This window comes from Apis florea, unplaced genomic scaffold (assembly GCF_048593485.1).
Source record: "Apis florea isolate Af1SG1 unplaced genomic scaffold, ASM4859348v1 contig_3496_pilon, whole genome shotgun sequence".
In the NCBI taxonomy this organism is placed as follows: domain Eukaryota; kingdom Metazoa; phylum Arthropoda; class Insecta; order Hymenoptera; family Apidae; genus Apis; species Apis florea.
In genome coordinates this window covers 6241782-6260306 of record NW_028256773.1, presented here as the reverse complement: position 1 = coordinate 6260306, position 18525 = coordinate 6241782, and the positions used below count along the sequence as shown (strand labels likewise).

The 18525-nt window shown below is 36.6% G+C and overlaps 1 protein-coding gene and 1 long non-coding RNA gene across 42 annotated transcripts in view; both read right to left on the bottom strand.

The window, feature by feature from the left end:
- The window catches only part of LOC100869770 (CUGBP Elav-like family member 1-A), a 479952-nt gene that overhangs the window by 60891 nt on the left and 400536 nt on the right, over positions 1–18525 (bottom strand). For all 41 annotated transcript variants that reach the window (XM_086913393.1, XM_086913415.1, XM_086913417.1 and 38 more), the window contains one exon: positions 16904–16952. In XM_086913393.1, the coding sequence (XP_086769519.1) occupies positions 16904–16952 (49 nt within the window). The remainder of the gene's footprint in view (positions 1–16903; positions 16953–18525) is intronic.
- Positions 1661–7294, bottom strand: LOC147656830 (uncharacterized). Its single transcript, XR_015293722.1, has 2 exons — positions 6443–7294; positions 1661–3976 (listed from the first exon to the last, which is right to left on the bottom strand). It is a non-coding gene; the product is annotated as an uncharacterized LOC147656830 (long non-coding RNA).

The window sequence follows — 18525 nt, the reverse complement described above, 5'->3', positions numbered from 1 at the left end:
TCGACGATATCAAATGTACTAAATCTGTTTGTCAATAATCTAAATATATATATATATATATACAATGAAACGGATTTCACGACGAGCGATTTACTTTGACGCATCGCGTCCACGTTCCCTCAAAGCTTCGCCTCCCTTCCACTCCTCCGTTCCTCGACAATTTATAAGATTAGATCACATCGTGTTCTAACTTAATATGCTCCTCGTATTTAAGACGACCGCGCCGCATCATCCGAAGAAAACGGCACGGCCGATTGCTGTCCGAGCCAACAGAAGATCGCACGACAGAGGCCAGAGAGTGCGCACACGTGACTTCGTGCAGAAAACATCGCGGAATATGCATAAGATGTGCGAGTACTGTGCAGCCAACAGGAAAAAGAGGAAACTTTAAACTAGGCGCGCATTGACGTGGCGAAGTACAGCGTGATTTCATTGTTCGCAAATCTTGCAATCGTCCTCCTTAGTTGGAATATATTATTTCAGTATTTCGTTCTTTTTTTTAAGATTATCATATAGCATATTCAAGGTTTTTTCCACACTTTTGAAGTTGGAAAGTTCGTTCAACGTGGGGAATTTTGTAGAGATTTGGAGATGGCGTAATTCTTTTCTCTCTCTCTCTCTCTCTCATTTTTATTTAAATAATTTTAATGTTCATCGAGATGATTTTTTTTTTTTTCTATTAAATCACAGAAGATTTACACAAGAAAATTATCATGGATGGAAGATTGCAACGATGTCTCTCTCTTTTCCATTTTTCAAACGAAATACATCGTCGAAGATAATTAAAATTTGAAACGTATAATGAAAATTTTGAATACGTTCTTTTACGCATATTCTTCCCCATTTTTTCACGCTCGTCTTTTTTTCACTTTTCAAATTTTGAACAATACACAATTGCGAAATATTATATAATAATAATATATAATAATAATATGAGAAAAAATATGAGAAATAACGGAATCCAGCGTTTCCAATTCTATTCTATTTGTTTTCTTTTCAATATTTCGTAAGAAACAATTCTTTAGAAGAACCCAACTGCGTGTTGATCTTCCATCGGGCTCCTGAATTATTTAAAAGTGACACAAAGCGATTATCTCATACAATGTAAATTTATCTTTTTCCTTTTTTTTTTTTCTTTTTCCTCTTTTCGGTCTACCATACTGCAGTCTATGGAATAACATTATTCGTTTCTAGTAAATGTAAATAATTCTTGATACCTTTGTACATTGCAAACGCGAATAAAATATTTTATTATAGAACATAAAAATTGCATCGTATAACTTGGTGATTAAAATGCGACGCATATTTATCATGTTGCATAAATAATTTTAATGCATATTCGTTATATGAAATGCAAATTTTTAATTCAACGATTTATTTTTTGCCCCTTGTGAAATATTTTTATTAATAACATCTTAGGTGATGTATTATTATTATCATTATTAAATTATTTTTCATGGTAAAAGATGTGAAAATATGGGATAAAAAATTATTACTCGTGAACAATCTAATAATAACGATATAATTAACTTAAAATTACTTATCTTTATGGAAATTACAAATTATCATCACAAAAGTATAATGTTATATATAATAGTACAATGGAGTATATATCTTACACACATTTATTTAATAATAAACAATTTCATATTCAAAAAAATTTTATATTTTTCATTCCATTTTATTTCATTCTTCAGAAAAAAATTTTAAAAATATAAACAGATTTATGATCGTATTACAATATCAAAGATTAACGTGTATAACAATATTGAATATCATGTCACGATAATTTCCATTATATTATCATTATTTAATTTTTCTTAGATGATTTATATATTAATTGTATCATTATCATGTGAATAATTTCCAATTCTGTGGCCAAGTCGGTGACTCACCAACCGATAAACGCCGTCGCAACAACCGTGTCGCGCTACCCAAACAAATTACTCATTCTTGTTTCTCAATGTCGAAAAAGTCTAGAGAAAGTTCAACGTTAAATAAGAATTGAAATTTTTCATTAATTCAAAAAAGAAAAATCTAGAAAAAAATTTCCCTCTTCATTTCTCACTCGCAATTTCTTACTTTTCTGATTCTTTTCTGAATTGAAATTTTATCGATTCGGCTCGTAAATTTATCGAATTCTACTCTATCGCTGTATCTTATACTTGCCGGGAAAGAAAATTTAATTCTGATATAAACGTTAAGACAAATAAAATACGTTTCATCTTCGACGCACGATTAAATATATAGCGAGAACAGAAATAAGAAATATATAATGTATCCCAAGCAATGAAAACATCGATAAATCGATCATCGTTTGTTTTTAATTTCCACACCGAGTTAGTTTATAGATCGATCCACGTGTGAGAAAATTGGCTAAACCGATCTTCATCAATAATAAATGATCGAAATGTGAAAGAGTCATTATCACGAGAAATAGTTGAACGTGTATATATATATATAAATGTAACACAAGTAAATATGATTTAAAAAGTTGCATCGAGATACATAACAAAATATAGAAAATATAGAAAACGCATATTGAAGACATAACAATTTCTACAAATATAAACAATCTACTATCGTATATCAACGTTTACTTACATATCGAAAAAACTACTTCGAACAGCCAATCTACACGAATCTACATTTCCTAACCTCAATTTATCTTCCCTCGATTCAAGTCTTGGAAAGAACTTACAAAAAAAATATCACTCCCGACACACCACCAATCCAAAATGAATACGTATCATCGGATCCATTCCTACACACGATTCAAATACAAAGTTCAAACGACAATGATCGTTCCACCAACCGAACTCTCGATCGCGTGTTTACAAAGGGACTGCCACGCTCCTCACCTCGCCATTTTAATTCCATGCAAGAGAGGCAGAAAGCAGAAGCAACGGACACACGCACACACGCGCGCGCACACACATACATACAAATTACATAGAGATCCATCGTGTCGATGACTAGCAGTCGATTCAACAGAGGGCACGAGGTCATCGTTGGCATCGAAGTTTCATGGATATTTGTGGCCTGTCTCCCTCTCCTCGAGCCAGATGATGCATTATTTATACGTGGCCGCGCGTATCGCATACATCGTCATCACCGAAGTGACGCATTATCGATGGGGATCCACGCGTCGACGATGCTGCGCCACGATGTTGCGAGGATACGTCTCAGTCGGCGGATACGTTCGATTTTTATTCGAATTTCCGACCACGATCGCGTCGTATCTATCCATTCTTTCTTTCGCGTGGCGTCGAGCCGTGCCGCCTCGTAGATCGAATAAATTTGATCGTGGATTCCGTCCTTGCGGAATCGTTCCATCATCTTTTCCATCGATTTTTAACGAACATTGTTTCTCTTTATGAAAATACGAAAGATATTCATCACGGAACCTTCCTTTTTTTTTCTTTTCTTTTCCTTTCTTTTTAAATATTATATACGAACGAGATGATAAAATTTTTCCTTCGACCCGATAAATAAATAACGGGATGAATTTTTCATCCATCGAAATTTTGATAAAAATCGGTTATCGAGAAAGACATGGAAGGAAATGTCGGTACAACAGCGAGACGCGTGCATATATATATATATATATATATATATATATATATATATATTTTGGCATCGATTACCAAACAGTTGAGCAACGCAACACCAAGAGATAAGCAATGAGTCGAGAGCATAGATGCAAGGAAAGAAGAGACGGGAGACAATGTACGCGTTCCATTATTCATGGGCGCATTTGCTTTCTTAGTAAGATCTCTTTTCAAGAGAGGGGGCTTCTTAACATAGAAATAGCACGGCTATTCCTCGAAGCCGTGGTAATAACCTTTTAGGTAGTAGATTTTTTTCTTCCTCTTTTTTTTTATCGACAGATTCACGATCGTCGTGGATGAATATCTATATATATATATATTTGACCCTGTGTGTCAACCATTCCAACATCCTGGTTAATCTGATCCTGAGATTTAAAGAAATTCATTAATTTCAACGAAGAAAATTATCTCGTATAAGCGTATAAATAATCACGTTAAAATTTATCATATCTATCATTTTCTTATCGAAATTATTAGTTTTATTATTAGAAAAAAAAAAAGAAAGGAAAGTAAGTATCGTCTTTTCCGATAAAACAATTCGCCAATGTTTCGGGCGCGCAATTTTGGTGGTGGTGCAATATATCAACCTCTGCCTCGGTCGAATCTTTTGACTAATTGCCATAATTAATGCGTTGCGGCGGAATTATATACGATTCCATCGTTTTAAACACTGTGCTTCCATTGTACTCGCTCGTAATTTTCCCGGCTAATAGCATCGAAACGCACGATAAATCGATCCGTCAACACGGATTCACCAAAACCGGGGCTTGCGGGGTGGTGTGACTGCCTCTTCCTCTCTCTCTCCCTCCCCCCGCCTCACCAACGTGGCTTCGAGTCATCCTTCCATTTTGCCCGACGTTCCTCTTATTAAATCTCTTGCTTATATTATATTGTTGCGCGACAGAATTCCTGGGGGACGAAACTTGCCACGGTTCTCGTGCCAACTGTTACATTAATTCCCGCCCACGCTGCGATTCTTGAAACCTGTCCCTAGAAATCGTGGCGGCTATTTCGCCCGAAATTCATTGAATCGATGTTTCCTCGCGCGATTCGAACGGCATGTTTTCAAAAATCATTCGATCGAATATCCGATATAAGGTTATATTAAATAGATTGTTAAACAGATTCGTTTTGCCCAACAAAGGTGGCAAAATTTATTTGCACCATGCATGTAAACGCATGTAATATTTCAATATGTGTTTGATGATACGAATGCCAATGCGCGTGTTAAAACAGGATACAGGGGTAATAATAAAATAATTCGAGGGCCATTACGTGTAATAACGTGAAAGTGCATTAATAATAAACGTGAAACAATGATGATAATAATAATAATAATAATAATAATAATAACAATAATAATAATAATTGTCGAGGAGCCGTTACCTTTAGCGGTAGCATAATGCAACAGTTATCCAATTCGTTCCACAACTCCTCCCCTGTTTACGTTACATAATAATTCACCGATACAACGAACGCAACATTTAAAATTTCCCGCCAATCGAGCTCGCTCTTAATCCGTCCAATCGTAAAATTTTCACGTGTGATATTATATTTGTTTGAAGAGGAAGGTTGATCTCGACACGTTTCGCGGATCGACGACACGTCACAACGTCGTGGACTAATTGAAAATCATCGACGCGGTGTCGGGAATAAAATCGGGAGATGGATGACTACGAGTAAGCCTGTTAGGTTCGTATGCATTCGTGATTAGCTGACCTTCCAGCCCTGTCCCGGCGAAATGGATTTTCCACCCATGAAATAATTGATGACGGTTGAAAGGCTTTCCTTGTGACCGAATGTAACCGAGAATAATGCATTCGAATTCGCGGTACTCGCTTGTAAATTAAAAATACGCTGACAATAACGCGTTTCCGTGTTCCGCCGTTGTTTCCATTGTACACGCCGAGCAACAAATGGCGACCGAAAAATGAAACGAACAATTTTGCAACGGGAAAATATTCGAAAAATTGCGTCTCGATTGACTCGAATGTTTAAAAAAAAAAAAAAAGAGAGAGAAGGTGTCTTATAGCGCACTCGTTGCGTTGATATTTATAATAATAAATATTTGTTATTGGAAAAATATTGTTCCAATTGTTCCAAAACCATTGTTGTTGAAATTCGTAGCGTGCAAATAAATGCATTTTTAGATAAAAATAACGAAATTTAGAGAGCTTAAATTTGTGTGTATTGTCCGTGCGATAAATAACGAAAACTTGACAATAAAAGATAGTACACGTTAAATAAACACCAAGCTATAAGAACATGTATAAATACTGCGTGCGCATAGGAATTTTACCCAGGAACTGGGAACATTTCATGTTTCACTGTTTTACTTTCGACAAAGAATGGAATTAAAAAAAACAAGAGAATATAAGATAAAACAAATGTACGGTATTTTTTTTTGACACGTTTTAAGTTACCGTAAGGATAAATATACAGAGTTTTCATGAAAATTATACGTATATATTTTTTTTTTTTATAAAAATATAATAATGAATGTAATAATGAAATTTTACAAATTCTCTTTTTTTCCCCAGTGATTTTCAACAATTATCATTCAAAGTTTTACTAATTGAAAAGTAAATATTTTTTTCTGGATTTGTTATCTTCACGAGTAATACGTATTTGTATACGAGGCTTTCTTCGGGTTCAAAGATAACTCTGTGTCATTAATTATTTAGAAGAATTTTTCATCGATTATTGTGTCAAAGAAAAAAAAATTTATACAATGTGATACATTTTGTAAGAATTTGGAACGAGGAACAGGGAAACAAAGTTTGTTGATTAAATGATTTACATTATATTGCAAGATGCCAAAATTTACGTACGTTTTTGATCAACGATAAATCCAATTCGTATAGGTTTTTAAAAAGAATCTCCAATTATCGATGAAACGATCGTTCAACCTGAATGAACCGTCTATGCACAAATAAATCAGATCGTCGAAAATTCTTCGATTTTCATCAAAATTCCAAAGAATCCCTGAATACTTCGTCTTTCAACATCCACGCAGAAATAACATTTAGCTCTTCGCTTTGCTTCGTACAAGATCAATGAATGGGTGGCAAATCAGGTATTTAGGATACACGAATATTCACGTTCATTCCAAATTTCCTTCGATGCGTAATACGATTTGGCAGCGTTGCTCATCTTTTCGTTTATCTGTGTCTCGTTTCCTTTTTCTTTTCTTGGCTCGCAATACCTTTTTTCTTTTCGCGAATTTATCGCGATGAAAACAATGTAGAACAGTCGAACAAGGATGTAACGTACAATAATATAATAAATTACATGATTATGGAAATTCTTATTTCTTTTCCGTCTTCCACAATACTTGTCTGTTGTCAATAATTATCCCATTTGTGCGTTCAACTCACTTTAACAAACTACAACTATTTTCCAAAAAACTTATGCTCTTTGAAATTACTTACACTCTTTTCGTAATGATAATAACAACAATATAAAAAAGTAACGATTAACAAAAATTTTGTAATTAATTCTTCGAACTATAACCTATATTCACGCACGAATCATCATCACGGTAAATCAGATAAGTATTTCCATGATATAATAATTTCCATAGGGTACGCGTTACACGTATTTGTTACGTTAAATTAAATTAAAGTAACGAAAAGGAAAACTTGCGTGGATAACTCGAACGGGGCAACAATTTTATTACGCGATATCCATTAAACACCGGTTGCGATGTATAAGATGGGCGTGTAGTGAAGCAACAGCGTACACGGCTTATAGAGAGCGTTGTGTATAAATATTTGGCCGAGTTCCAATCTTCTGTACACGATTCCGAGTTGGTCGCGTCGGACCAATCGCGTCTCTGCGTTTTCTCGAACGGCGAGAGCCACTTGTAAAAGACAAGTGATGACGCGTCTCGTTTCTGAACGCGCCTTTTCCTGCGCGGACCAAAACGTACAATGGGACCGATAATGGGGCGAGAATAAGACAAGGTATTCAAGATGTACGATGTTCTCTTGGATGTCGTGGATGTCGATTTTTCGGTGGTGCAGCTTGTGTACAAATTTTATTTGCCATTGGCCCGTCTCCTCTGCGCGTGTTCATCTTTGTTTCCGTGCCGTGTTCGTGCGTATTAGTATTCCGTTGAAATTCCACGGTTAATTTTGTTCCTCTTGTGGGATGTTCGACTGACTCTTCCTTTTTGCTCTTCGATTCCTCGACGTCGATTTTTCTATTTCGTATAGAATAGAATTCGACAAAAATTCAACAAGATTCAAGGATTTTTCTCTAATTTTTTTTCTCATCTCACGAAAGTCACGAATATCTCGTTACGACGGAACGACAGCGATTTTCTTCTTATCCACGACAATAAAATTTCAGGATCCGATTTCTCAATTTTTTTTTTTTTGTTTTTAATTCCAAATTTTCTCAACAACGATTTCACCTTAACGAAGCCATTGCTTCAACGTGTCCACTTGCTTTCTATTGTACTTTTTATTCCACTTTCGCAATCTTCGCGGTAATAAGATCCGATTCCGATTTCTCAGAATTTCTTTTTTTCTTAATTCCAAATTTTCTCAAAAGCGATTTCTTCAACTTGCTTTCCAACTTACATTTTCGCACGATAATAAAATTCCAAGATTCCGATTTTTCAAATTCTTTTTTTTTCAATTCTAAATTTTTTCAAAAGTTGCAAAAGTAGAAGCAAAAGATTTCAGCGTAACGAAGCCATTGCTTTAACGTGTCCACTTACTTTCTATTGTACTTTTTATTCCATACTTTCGCAATCTCCGCGATAAAATTCCAAGATTCGATTCCGATTTCTCAGAATTTCTTTTTTTTTAATTCCAAATTTTCTCAACTACGATTTCAATATTATTTTATTATACCGATAATAAAATTCCACGATCCCATTCCGATTTTAAAATTTTTTTTTTTTAATTCCAGCTTTTCTCGTCCCTGAAAACTCGCATAGGTAGCGACGAACAGCGATTTCAATATAATGAGAAACCATTATACCTACACTTTGACGACAACTTGCACGATAAGAAAATTCCGATTCCTGGATTTTCTCTTTTTAATTCCAAATTTTTTTCAAAAGTAGACGCGTAACGGAAGTTGCATATGTAACACGCGTTTCCGATTCTGGCGGCGACAATGGAGATTAACGCGATGCATTTCTACGTTCTCCACGGCTGACGACACGGCTTCGCGGATTCGATTCGAATGCGTTTGGCATCCGTTCGAGACGGAATACCGAGAAACGTATACGCTGATATTTTCCGTGGAATACGAGAAACCTGGCTACCTGGCTCGATATCGACGGCCATCGGCTATCTTGATCCTCCCCCATCGCGTTAACCATTCCATCCGCGATTCCTTTCTCTCCTTCGCATTCTCCTGCAACCACCTCCATTGATCTTTCACCGATCGTTAATCGTTTTAATTAGGGGGCGTTTATCATGTCGTGTGAATATTTATTTACTCGCGTAGACCGATTCACCCTCGGATTTATCGAAAAATACGTAAAATTTTCGATCGATTCCGAACAAACGTTTCATCGATCAACGACCTTTTCTTTCCCCAATTTTTACATCTTTTTCATATACAAGAAGGATAGTTGTTAAAAGGAACATTTCTTTTCGACCGAGAATAAGATCTTTTCAAGATTCACTTTTCTCTTGTGATTTTAAAAAAATTCACAAACACAGTGTGTGAACATAATAATAAACACGAGATCGGTTCGTATCCGTATCACGATCCGCGATTTTAATTATTTCGGCCCAATTACCTTTCGCACCGTGTCGAGGCGGCCCGTGAAATGCCGCTTTCAACACGAAACTCGACGCCCTCCCCCCTCGATTTCGCGGCCGGGACACGCCGCTCGCATTATTAAATACGTATCCATTGTGAAGGAAAAACATTGAATAGGGGCGCGCGATTCGAGGAATCACGATTTCGAACACGCCATCGATGAAGGTAGATTAATTAGAGGAGGGTTTTTTTTTTTTTTTTTTTTTTAAATATAATTTATGCGAATATGAATTTTCTTTTGGAACGATCTCGAACGAAAAATCTCGTGTCTTTATTATTATTATTATTGTACGGGTGATGAAAATTTGTCCACACACGTGACAATTGTTGAAAAATTGTGTTTCGATCAAAGATATTTTTTGACGCAAATTTTATTTTTAATGTCACACGGTGATAACGCGATGGAAATATTTCGGAAATATCTCGAAATATATCTTGAGAATTTAATTTCGATTCAATTTACGGTAAATAAATAGCGAGAAATCGGTGAATTACGGTGAAACACGAGGATGTCATCTGCGGATGAAGATGACAGGATCGAATAATGGAACGCTGGAAATTTGTTTATTTATTTGTTTCTTCTTTGAAAATACGTGAAAACGATTTTTAGAGCCCTTAAGAGTCGTGCGTGACTCGAGATCGTATTTTTAAAATGACTCAAAATTTTTTTCTCTTTCAAATAAAATGTAAATAAACGATGAATTTGTTATATTTCGCCATTTTATACGATTAAGGAGTTGTTGCCAGGTAAAAAGAAAAAGAAAAAATTAAGGAGTGCAAACGATATTTAATTTTTGTGACCCTGAATTTTTCTCGTCTGATGATGATGATAATTAAGCCACTAAATTCATCCAATTTTAATTCCTCTTTTATTTTCATGCGATTTTGAAAATAGAAGGAAGGACATTGTCCTTAAATATACCAAAATCTATCATAACAGCCCACTGAACTAACCTGAAACTGTCACTGTATCATATATGTATCATATATACAAATAGTAACAAAATTTTGATTATTGAAATGCAAACAAATAAGTTGTTGTTGATATACAAACCCAGAGTTATTATGTACGATTTTTTTTGTTTAATAAATACACAAGCAACAAATTGCAAGTTATCTGCAGACAATTTACTTTGATATTTTAGGTTAACGATGCTGCCAATATTGTTATCTCAGAGACATTATACAATTAATACGCCATCTTGTGAAAAAAAGTAAAATTATTTGGTGAAATAAACCGCAAATGTTGCATGAATATTGTTAATGGCTAATGTCTCAGAGACGTTATACAATTAAAACGTATACGCCATCTTGTGAAAAAACTAAAATTATTCGACTTAAAACGTCGACACATCAGAGCTGAAAGTTACATGGCCCCTATAAAGGGATAAGAAAAAACTGACAAATAAATCTCGATCAAACACCTTTCTCGAAGAATTGAGACAGATGATCTTCATCAGAAACCGTCCCCCCTTCTTCAAACAGCCGTCGAAATAAAGTTAATTTCCAAGTCGCATATCATTCGACGAGCAAACTTCGTCCGTCGTTTCTTGGCCGGGACAATTTGGAACGGGCGACGATCTGTTTACCCGCTGATCCGCTTTTCCATCGCGAGCTTTGTCCGATGCATATTCAACGAAACTCCCCGAATAAAGTCTCGTCAAATCTGTCGAGAGCTATTTGATTCTTCTTTAACTACCCGCGATAATCGTAAGAAAAGGATGTATATTCTAGGGATAATTTCTAGGGAGCACTATTTATTATTATTTGTAAATTATCTGTAAAGAAACATCACCTAATCGATATCGTCGCTTGTCGAAAGGAAATATCGAAAGGAACGGGACAAATTTTCCAATAAATTGAGAATTATTTCAAATATGATTGTAATTCGTTTGTTAAGAAAAAGATAATATCCCAGTATAATTCAACTCTATCTCTTTACATAATAAATTCGATCAGCGTTGTGGGTCACACGCAGAATGAATAATCATTTCACTTACGAATTTTACCCATGAATTTTTGATCGATTCGCTCGCCTTGACATTGCACAGTTAGAGAGGAGAGGAAACGGAATCGCAGGCAGGCAAGGGAATTGGTCGAAGTCAGTGCATGTTCACTTTAAGCGGAGTGTTTGCCAAGTCATGTTTCATTGATGGGGTTTGGAAGGCTCTTCGAGGACACTCGAAGCCGAGGCGAAAAATCAGGCGTGTGTTTTGCATTATAAATTCGCCCTCCCCTCCCTCATACACCCGCATACCGTTTATTATTCATTACGATCGCCCCTAATGCTTCGGCAAATAGGATATTACAATAACAACGAACCGTCCTCTTCCTCCCTTCTTCTATCCTCCTCCCTCTCTCTCCGAGCGAATTTCAATTTTTGAGAACAAATTTCTTTTTTTCTCAATCTCATCGAGGACTAGGAGAAAGGAGAAAATTCTCAAAAATTGATGGAGGAAATATATTATGAGAGAGTACGATGGATATATATATATATACAAAAATTGGAGGAGAATTTAAAATTGGATAACAAGTTTTGGTTCACGTTTTTTCCCCAAATATGATCGCGTGAAGCAAGCCGGGATACATTAGGAAGAGAAATGGATCCGTGTAACGAACGAAAGGGGAATAAAAGTAGGTTGAAGGATAGGGGGTATTATTAAAGGGGGTATATATTTCCCCCCTCCCCTAACATTTCTTTTTTTTTTTTTATCAAACAAACGAAGAAAAGCGATTCGCTTCTCTCCCGGTTAAATTTTCTCCCCCTTTCTCTGCAAAACCGTGCATTTTCAACGTTGTTAAACCTTCGATTCATCCCGTTCAACGAGTTGAAAGTTTTCGTTTAATCAAGGATATAATGGAATAAAAAAATGTGATTGGATGTTTCTTTTTTTTTTTTTTAAATTATATTTAATGCAAAAATTGCGACGAATCAAGGATATTCGATGAAACATCTCGAAAAGATGTTTATGTAAGAGTTTGGGGACTCCTATCAGGAGGAGGAGAGTTATAATTAACCAGAGAGTTGATTATAGGTGTTACAAGGCAAGATTAATCACCGGGGTAAACAATTTCTCGAGATATATAGAGAGCAAAAGGTGTAACGTTATTAGACGGCAACTTGAAAACTTTCTTTTTTCCTTTTCTTTCTTTCTTTCTTTCTTTCTTTGGTTTCTTTTTTCAGAAGCTTTTCAACGAAGGATCGAACGATTAATTTACCAAGCCAAGATTAATTTAATCGTGGAATATTTGAAAATATATTATAAACATCCGCGTTCTTCCATAATGTAATTTAATGGACATTTAAGTTACATATAAACAAACTTGGTTGCTTTCGAGAAGAGATTAAGGGATCTCGAAGTTTCGATTTCTAGAATTTTTCGAATTCGAAATGGGTTTCGAGTTATTTTTACTCGTTTATTTCTCTTTGAATAAATCGTCACGTTGGATCGAATATTTTTAACATCCCGAATTATCGAAATCACAAATCTGAATTTTCCCAGTTTTTTCGCTTGTTGTTTCGTTGCATTTATATCTTTCTTAACATTCCATCTCTCTCTTGAAAATCATCTCAAACCTGCAATCGAATATCAATTATACCCGCCAAAGAGAAATAAAAACGAAATATACAAGATTTCGAAAAAAGAGGGAGGAAAAAGAATATTCTCCGATCAATTCTCCAAGCGTGTTTCAGTGGTATAGAACAAAAGAAGGGAATAGAAATAAATAGCGATCCGTCAACGTGAGAGAAAATCGCGACATTCGACACGAATCTTCGATTCATTTATTTAAAAAAAAAAAAAAAAAAAAAAAAAAGCGCTATAAAAGAGGGGGAGGGAAAAAAGGAAGAGGAAGAGTTATTCTACGAGTTACTCTCGTTTTATCCCTTCTCTCCCCCCCCCCTCCCCCGTCCTCCCCCCCATCTTCGTAGATCTCTTTTCTTTTTCCGGAGGAGAAGGTTACACCACATCCGACAACATCCCCTCGCCTATGAATATTCATTTCGTTCTCGCCCTTTTTCGCTCCGTTTCCAGAGTTGGTTATCACGTGTTTCTAAAACGTGTCACGCCGATAATATTACACCAGATGCGCGCCACCAGCGTGGAACATCGTTGTTCCTTTTACCGCTTATCGTCCGATAATACAGCCGGGTCGTGAAAATCTTTTTCAAGAAGAAAACAACGATCTCGAGATTTCGAGACGGGATGTTTCGGGATGATCGACTTGATTGGACGAGAGAGGTTATTGCTGGATTTGAGAATACGTGATTAATTGGAAAGATTTGTAGGAGAATTTTTGGAGAATTTTGTAAGGAACGAAGATTCGTGAATGAATTTTTCAGAAAAAAATATCGATACGATTCACGAGCGAACGTTGTAAAAATTTTCTTCTTCTTCTTCTTCTTCTCTTCTAGTTTCCGAGAGGTTGTTTTTTTTAAATAAAGTTTGAAAATTCATGGAATATACATGAACACCGTTGAATAATCACCAACTGGATAAATATGGAACGAGACTCGTTCTACGATCGTTCGAAAACGTAGAATACGGCTCGAAATTACGGTCAAATTTTCTCACTCTCTTCCACCCGATTCATGCTTCGGGTGGAAGAGAGAGAGAGAGAGAATGAAGCTTCCGCGCAAAACGTTCGATTATTCGTTATCGCAGATCTTCTTGAAACACTGTGTGTACGATCCAACATCTGTGCGTGTTGTTCCCGCAACTTTCGTTTGGTTCTCGTTCGATAAGATAAGGCTTATCAAAACCTCGCACGAGGTTTGACCACGAACCACGTACACACATTTCGTTTCTCCTTCATCGCGTTTCCTCATCTCGCCGCGACGACTCTTCCTCTCCCCGATCTTCCCTCACGATTCCGTCCCATAAACGGCAAAATTCCCTTTCGTTCCATCTTTATATTTCGTAAAAGGAATAAATATTCGTTGAGAATTTATGCGACATTTTCTAAAAACCCTTGGAAAAAATCGGGTGAAAGGCAATTTTGAAGAGTATCGAAAATGTTAACAAGTGATTGGAGTAAAAAAAAAAAAAAACTAGGAAAATTCCATCCAACAGTGTTTGTTGAACATCTTGGAAAATTGTCGATCGATTCGAAAGAAGCTGAGGATCGTAGCGAATGGAATTTCCAATGATTAATTATTATAATAACTGACATTCATAGGAACAAAGAAAGTCAGAAGGAGAGAGATGGCGGCGTGAATTGCGTTCGTCGTAGGTAATCGTAATTACGTCATTCCAGCGCAACGTCAAGGATTGCATTACTCACAACTCGGGGAGATTAAGTGTTATGGAAATGTGCCTAATATAACCTGTTTCAACCGTCGCCCGAGGAAATGCGGCCTCGGATCGTTTCCTTTCCATTGTCGCCACTCACATTGAAATTAAGAAAGTATTAGATCATCGTTTCGAGCACGCGTTTTATTCAATATTTTTCGACACGACGAGAGCACGATTCGATCAGCCGATCATATATAATTCTCTTCGAATTTTAGAATTAAATTCGAGTATGGTAGACACAAAAGCGTGTTAAAAGCATCGAGCGAAGGTGTGAATTTCGTATTTCGGAATTCTTTCGTTAAATGATTCCACGTACGAATAATTGCGCGACAACGTTGATTCAACGATGTATCACCTCGTCCAGGGTTGATCGATAATCCGCCTCTGTCGAGAGTGAGTTGCAACTCAGGAGAGTTCATCAGGAGATGACGTAACCGTGCGCAACGATCCTGAGAATGGATGGAACGTGGATGGAAGCGTAACACGTGACCGAGTGCGTCGTTACTTACGGGAGAGACACGGTGTCAGCCAAAATAAACAGAATGTCACGGGTATAAATAAAGCTTTCACCTCTCTTCGCGCGACCTCCTCGCGCTCTTTCTTCTCCCCCTTCTTTCTTCTTCTTTTCTTTTTCTCTTCTACTCTCGGAGAAACGAATCGACGCAGCCAGACGCGTCACGAGTAAAAAGAAAAACGTCCATCTTGCGCGTCCATTAAGCAAGAGAGTGATTTTCAGAGGAACAAACAGTTCGGCCAGTTTTCGAAATTTTAATCGTATAATTGGAACGAGATAAGAGTTTGTATCTTTTTTTTTTTTTTTTTTCACTATTTCTCGGTCGTCTTTCACGGATCGACACGAGTTTTATCGGCGAGGAGGTGAAAAGTCGACGTAAAAATGAAACGATTCGTGTATTATTAACGATTCCTTTTTCCACCAGAATTTCCACCAGTTCGAAAACACGGTGTAAAATAAAACGCACGGGGTTCTGCGCATCGATTCGAGCGACTCTTTCCTCGTCATCCCCCCGTCACGTGTACCTGTTATAGCCATGCGGTTTCCGGACAGTGGTGTTGCAAAAAGGAGAGAGGAAAAAATAGGGAAAAAAGGAGAGATCGAAAAAATGAGCGCGATTCTTGGTCCAGCTGGGGCCATAGCACGTGACGGGTGTCGTTAATATTTCATTAGCATTCGTTTTTCATCCGTCCAACGCCCGTGCTCCATTTTTATTTTCCTCCATCCTGCACACAGATTTCCATTACGATACCGTTGCACACACATTTTTCTACACTTTTGCACAACATATATATATATATATATATGTATCAGAAATTTATTTCCAGTTGCTCAAAGGATTGGCTTTTTATTTTTCGTGGCTCCTCGTGTTAATATTCAGAATGAGTGGAGAAGATTAGTTAAAAAAAATTATTCAAAAAGGTTGAGGATTGGAAACCACGTCTCTCTTTCTCTCTCTCTCTCTCGTAATTTATCGCAATCAAGAGTCGCAAACAGCATTACTCGATAAGGCGGGTATAAAATTTGATATCGTTAGACGAGGGAGGGGGAGAGAGGGATATCCTTGCGTCCTTTTCGTTCTCAATTTCTCCTTTCCCTTTTCGACTGGCGAAGAATATGGGTTCAAAGCTTGTTCATTAAGTTCGCTAATTAATTGGCTGGATTGAGGGGGTTGCGCAGATTGTGCAGTCAAAGAAGAAGATATAATCGAGTCGGGGAGGGACGACGAAGGGAAAACGACGAGGATGTTGAAGAACACACTCTTTTCCCATCGAGAGACACGATTTTCCACGATCGATTCTATCACGAATGATTCTTGCCTCCTTTTTTTCTTTTGCTCGCGTGGATGAAGAACAAGTTAACGATTTTTATATTACGCGGTATTAAAAGTTGTGGAAAGGTTGATTGAATTATAGAATCTTTAAAAAATTCTCGTCGATGCAACGCAAGAAGGAATTTTTGATTTATATTCTAGAATGAAATTTCAAGAATGAAATAATTTGTAGTTTGAAAAAAATATATTTATACATGTAAAATGTAATTATTCGTTGTTGTGGAAGGATAATCGAGCCAATAATCGATTTTTCGAAAGTCGAAGCAACGTGTTTATTACAGCAGTTTCAGTTTCGTGTTTAAGCAAAGAAGGGAAGAGAATGGAAGTTTGCCACGGAACGGGGCATTTGTGAATTTTTACTCACCGTTTCTGTTCTCGCTGTCCGCGGGCTTCATCTGGATCGGATGGCGCATCTGGAAGAAAATAGAGGAAACGATTCGATTATTTATGCAGGGATTCGTAACGATCCAACCCTCCCCCCTCCCCAATACCATGCATAGAAATGTCTAATTTCGCGGGGGAAATAATTTATTATTAAATTCATCCTTCGATCCGATAAAAGTTTTAATGAAACGGTGTGAAAGGAAGGGAAGAAGACTTTTATGACGTTATAAAAAGAATAGAATAAATCGTCGAATAATTGAAACTTGAAATTTCCAACGATTCCATTAATAATTCCATTCTTCGAGATTAGACCGATGCTGTTTACACAACTTTGATAAATATCCTTTTCTTCGTCAAATAGGTTAATCCGATTTGATTAAATTCGCGTACAATTAAGTAGAAATCGCGTAATTCAAATCTACGTATTTGTTAAGAATCTCGAGAAAAAGTGACGTTATTATAAAAAAAAAAAAAAAAAAATAGGATGAATCGTCGAATAATTTCATTCTTCAAGAATTAGACTGACCTTTTCCCCTCTGACTAATTTAATCCGATTTAGTTAAATTACAATACAATCAATCAACTTAGAATTACACATTCTTCGAATTAAATTCTAGAAGAGGTAAGAACTTTAGAAAAAAAAAAAAAAAAAAAAAAAGAATAAATGAGAATACAACTTCTTTAACAAATATCCTTTTCTCCAAACCTTAATCCGACTTAGATTAAATTCAATACAATTAATTAACTAGAATTATATCACGCTTAATCAAATACGCAAAATCTTCTTCAAAATTAAACCCACATCCGTCGCATTTATCCAGGTTCCTTCGGACAATCAACCCTCCCCTCCTCCAAAAAAAAAAAAAAAAAAAAAAAAGAAAAATTCCACCACGAAACCACGAATTTTTTTATTTCATTTCTACATCAAACCCTCGAACGGGGGGGAGGGGAGAGAAAAGGAAGGCGATAATAAACTATTTCCACCGAGCCAACCCTCCTCTCCTTCCGCCTATATCGTTTCCATAAATTTGCTTCCTGCAAACCTTCCTTCCCCCCGTCTCTTATTAAAAACAACACCCACTCCTCCCCGCCCCTCCCCTCGTCTTCCGCTCACGAACAATAATTCTCTCGCGCGCATTCTTCTTCCGAGGACAAACGCGTATCGAGAACCAGGCCGCGAGGGAGAGGCCTGGTCGTTGTTGTCGATTTGCTTTTGTAAAATTCCACGGCCAAGTTTGTCCGCGGTGTGGACACGGGGGCGGACAAAGGGAAATACAAGCGGAAAATTAAATTTCCGTTCCGAAGCAACGGAATCCTCCACCACCCTTCCATCCTTCCATTCCACTCGTTTCTTCTCTCTCCACCATCTTTCTCCATTCCTCGTTTTTCGATTTATTTAATTATTTTTTTTTTTTTTTTGATATTCGCATTTATGCGATGACGAAAAGGATAATTTTATTCTTTGTTGATGTGTACTTCTTTTTTTTTTTTTTTTTTTTTTTTTTACGAGAAATTATTGATTCCAGAGATTTAATTCGATGTTTAGCCGATAAAGTTACCATCGATCGATATTATTGTTTCGAGGGTCCGGTAATTCGAGTT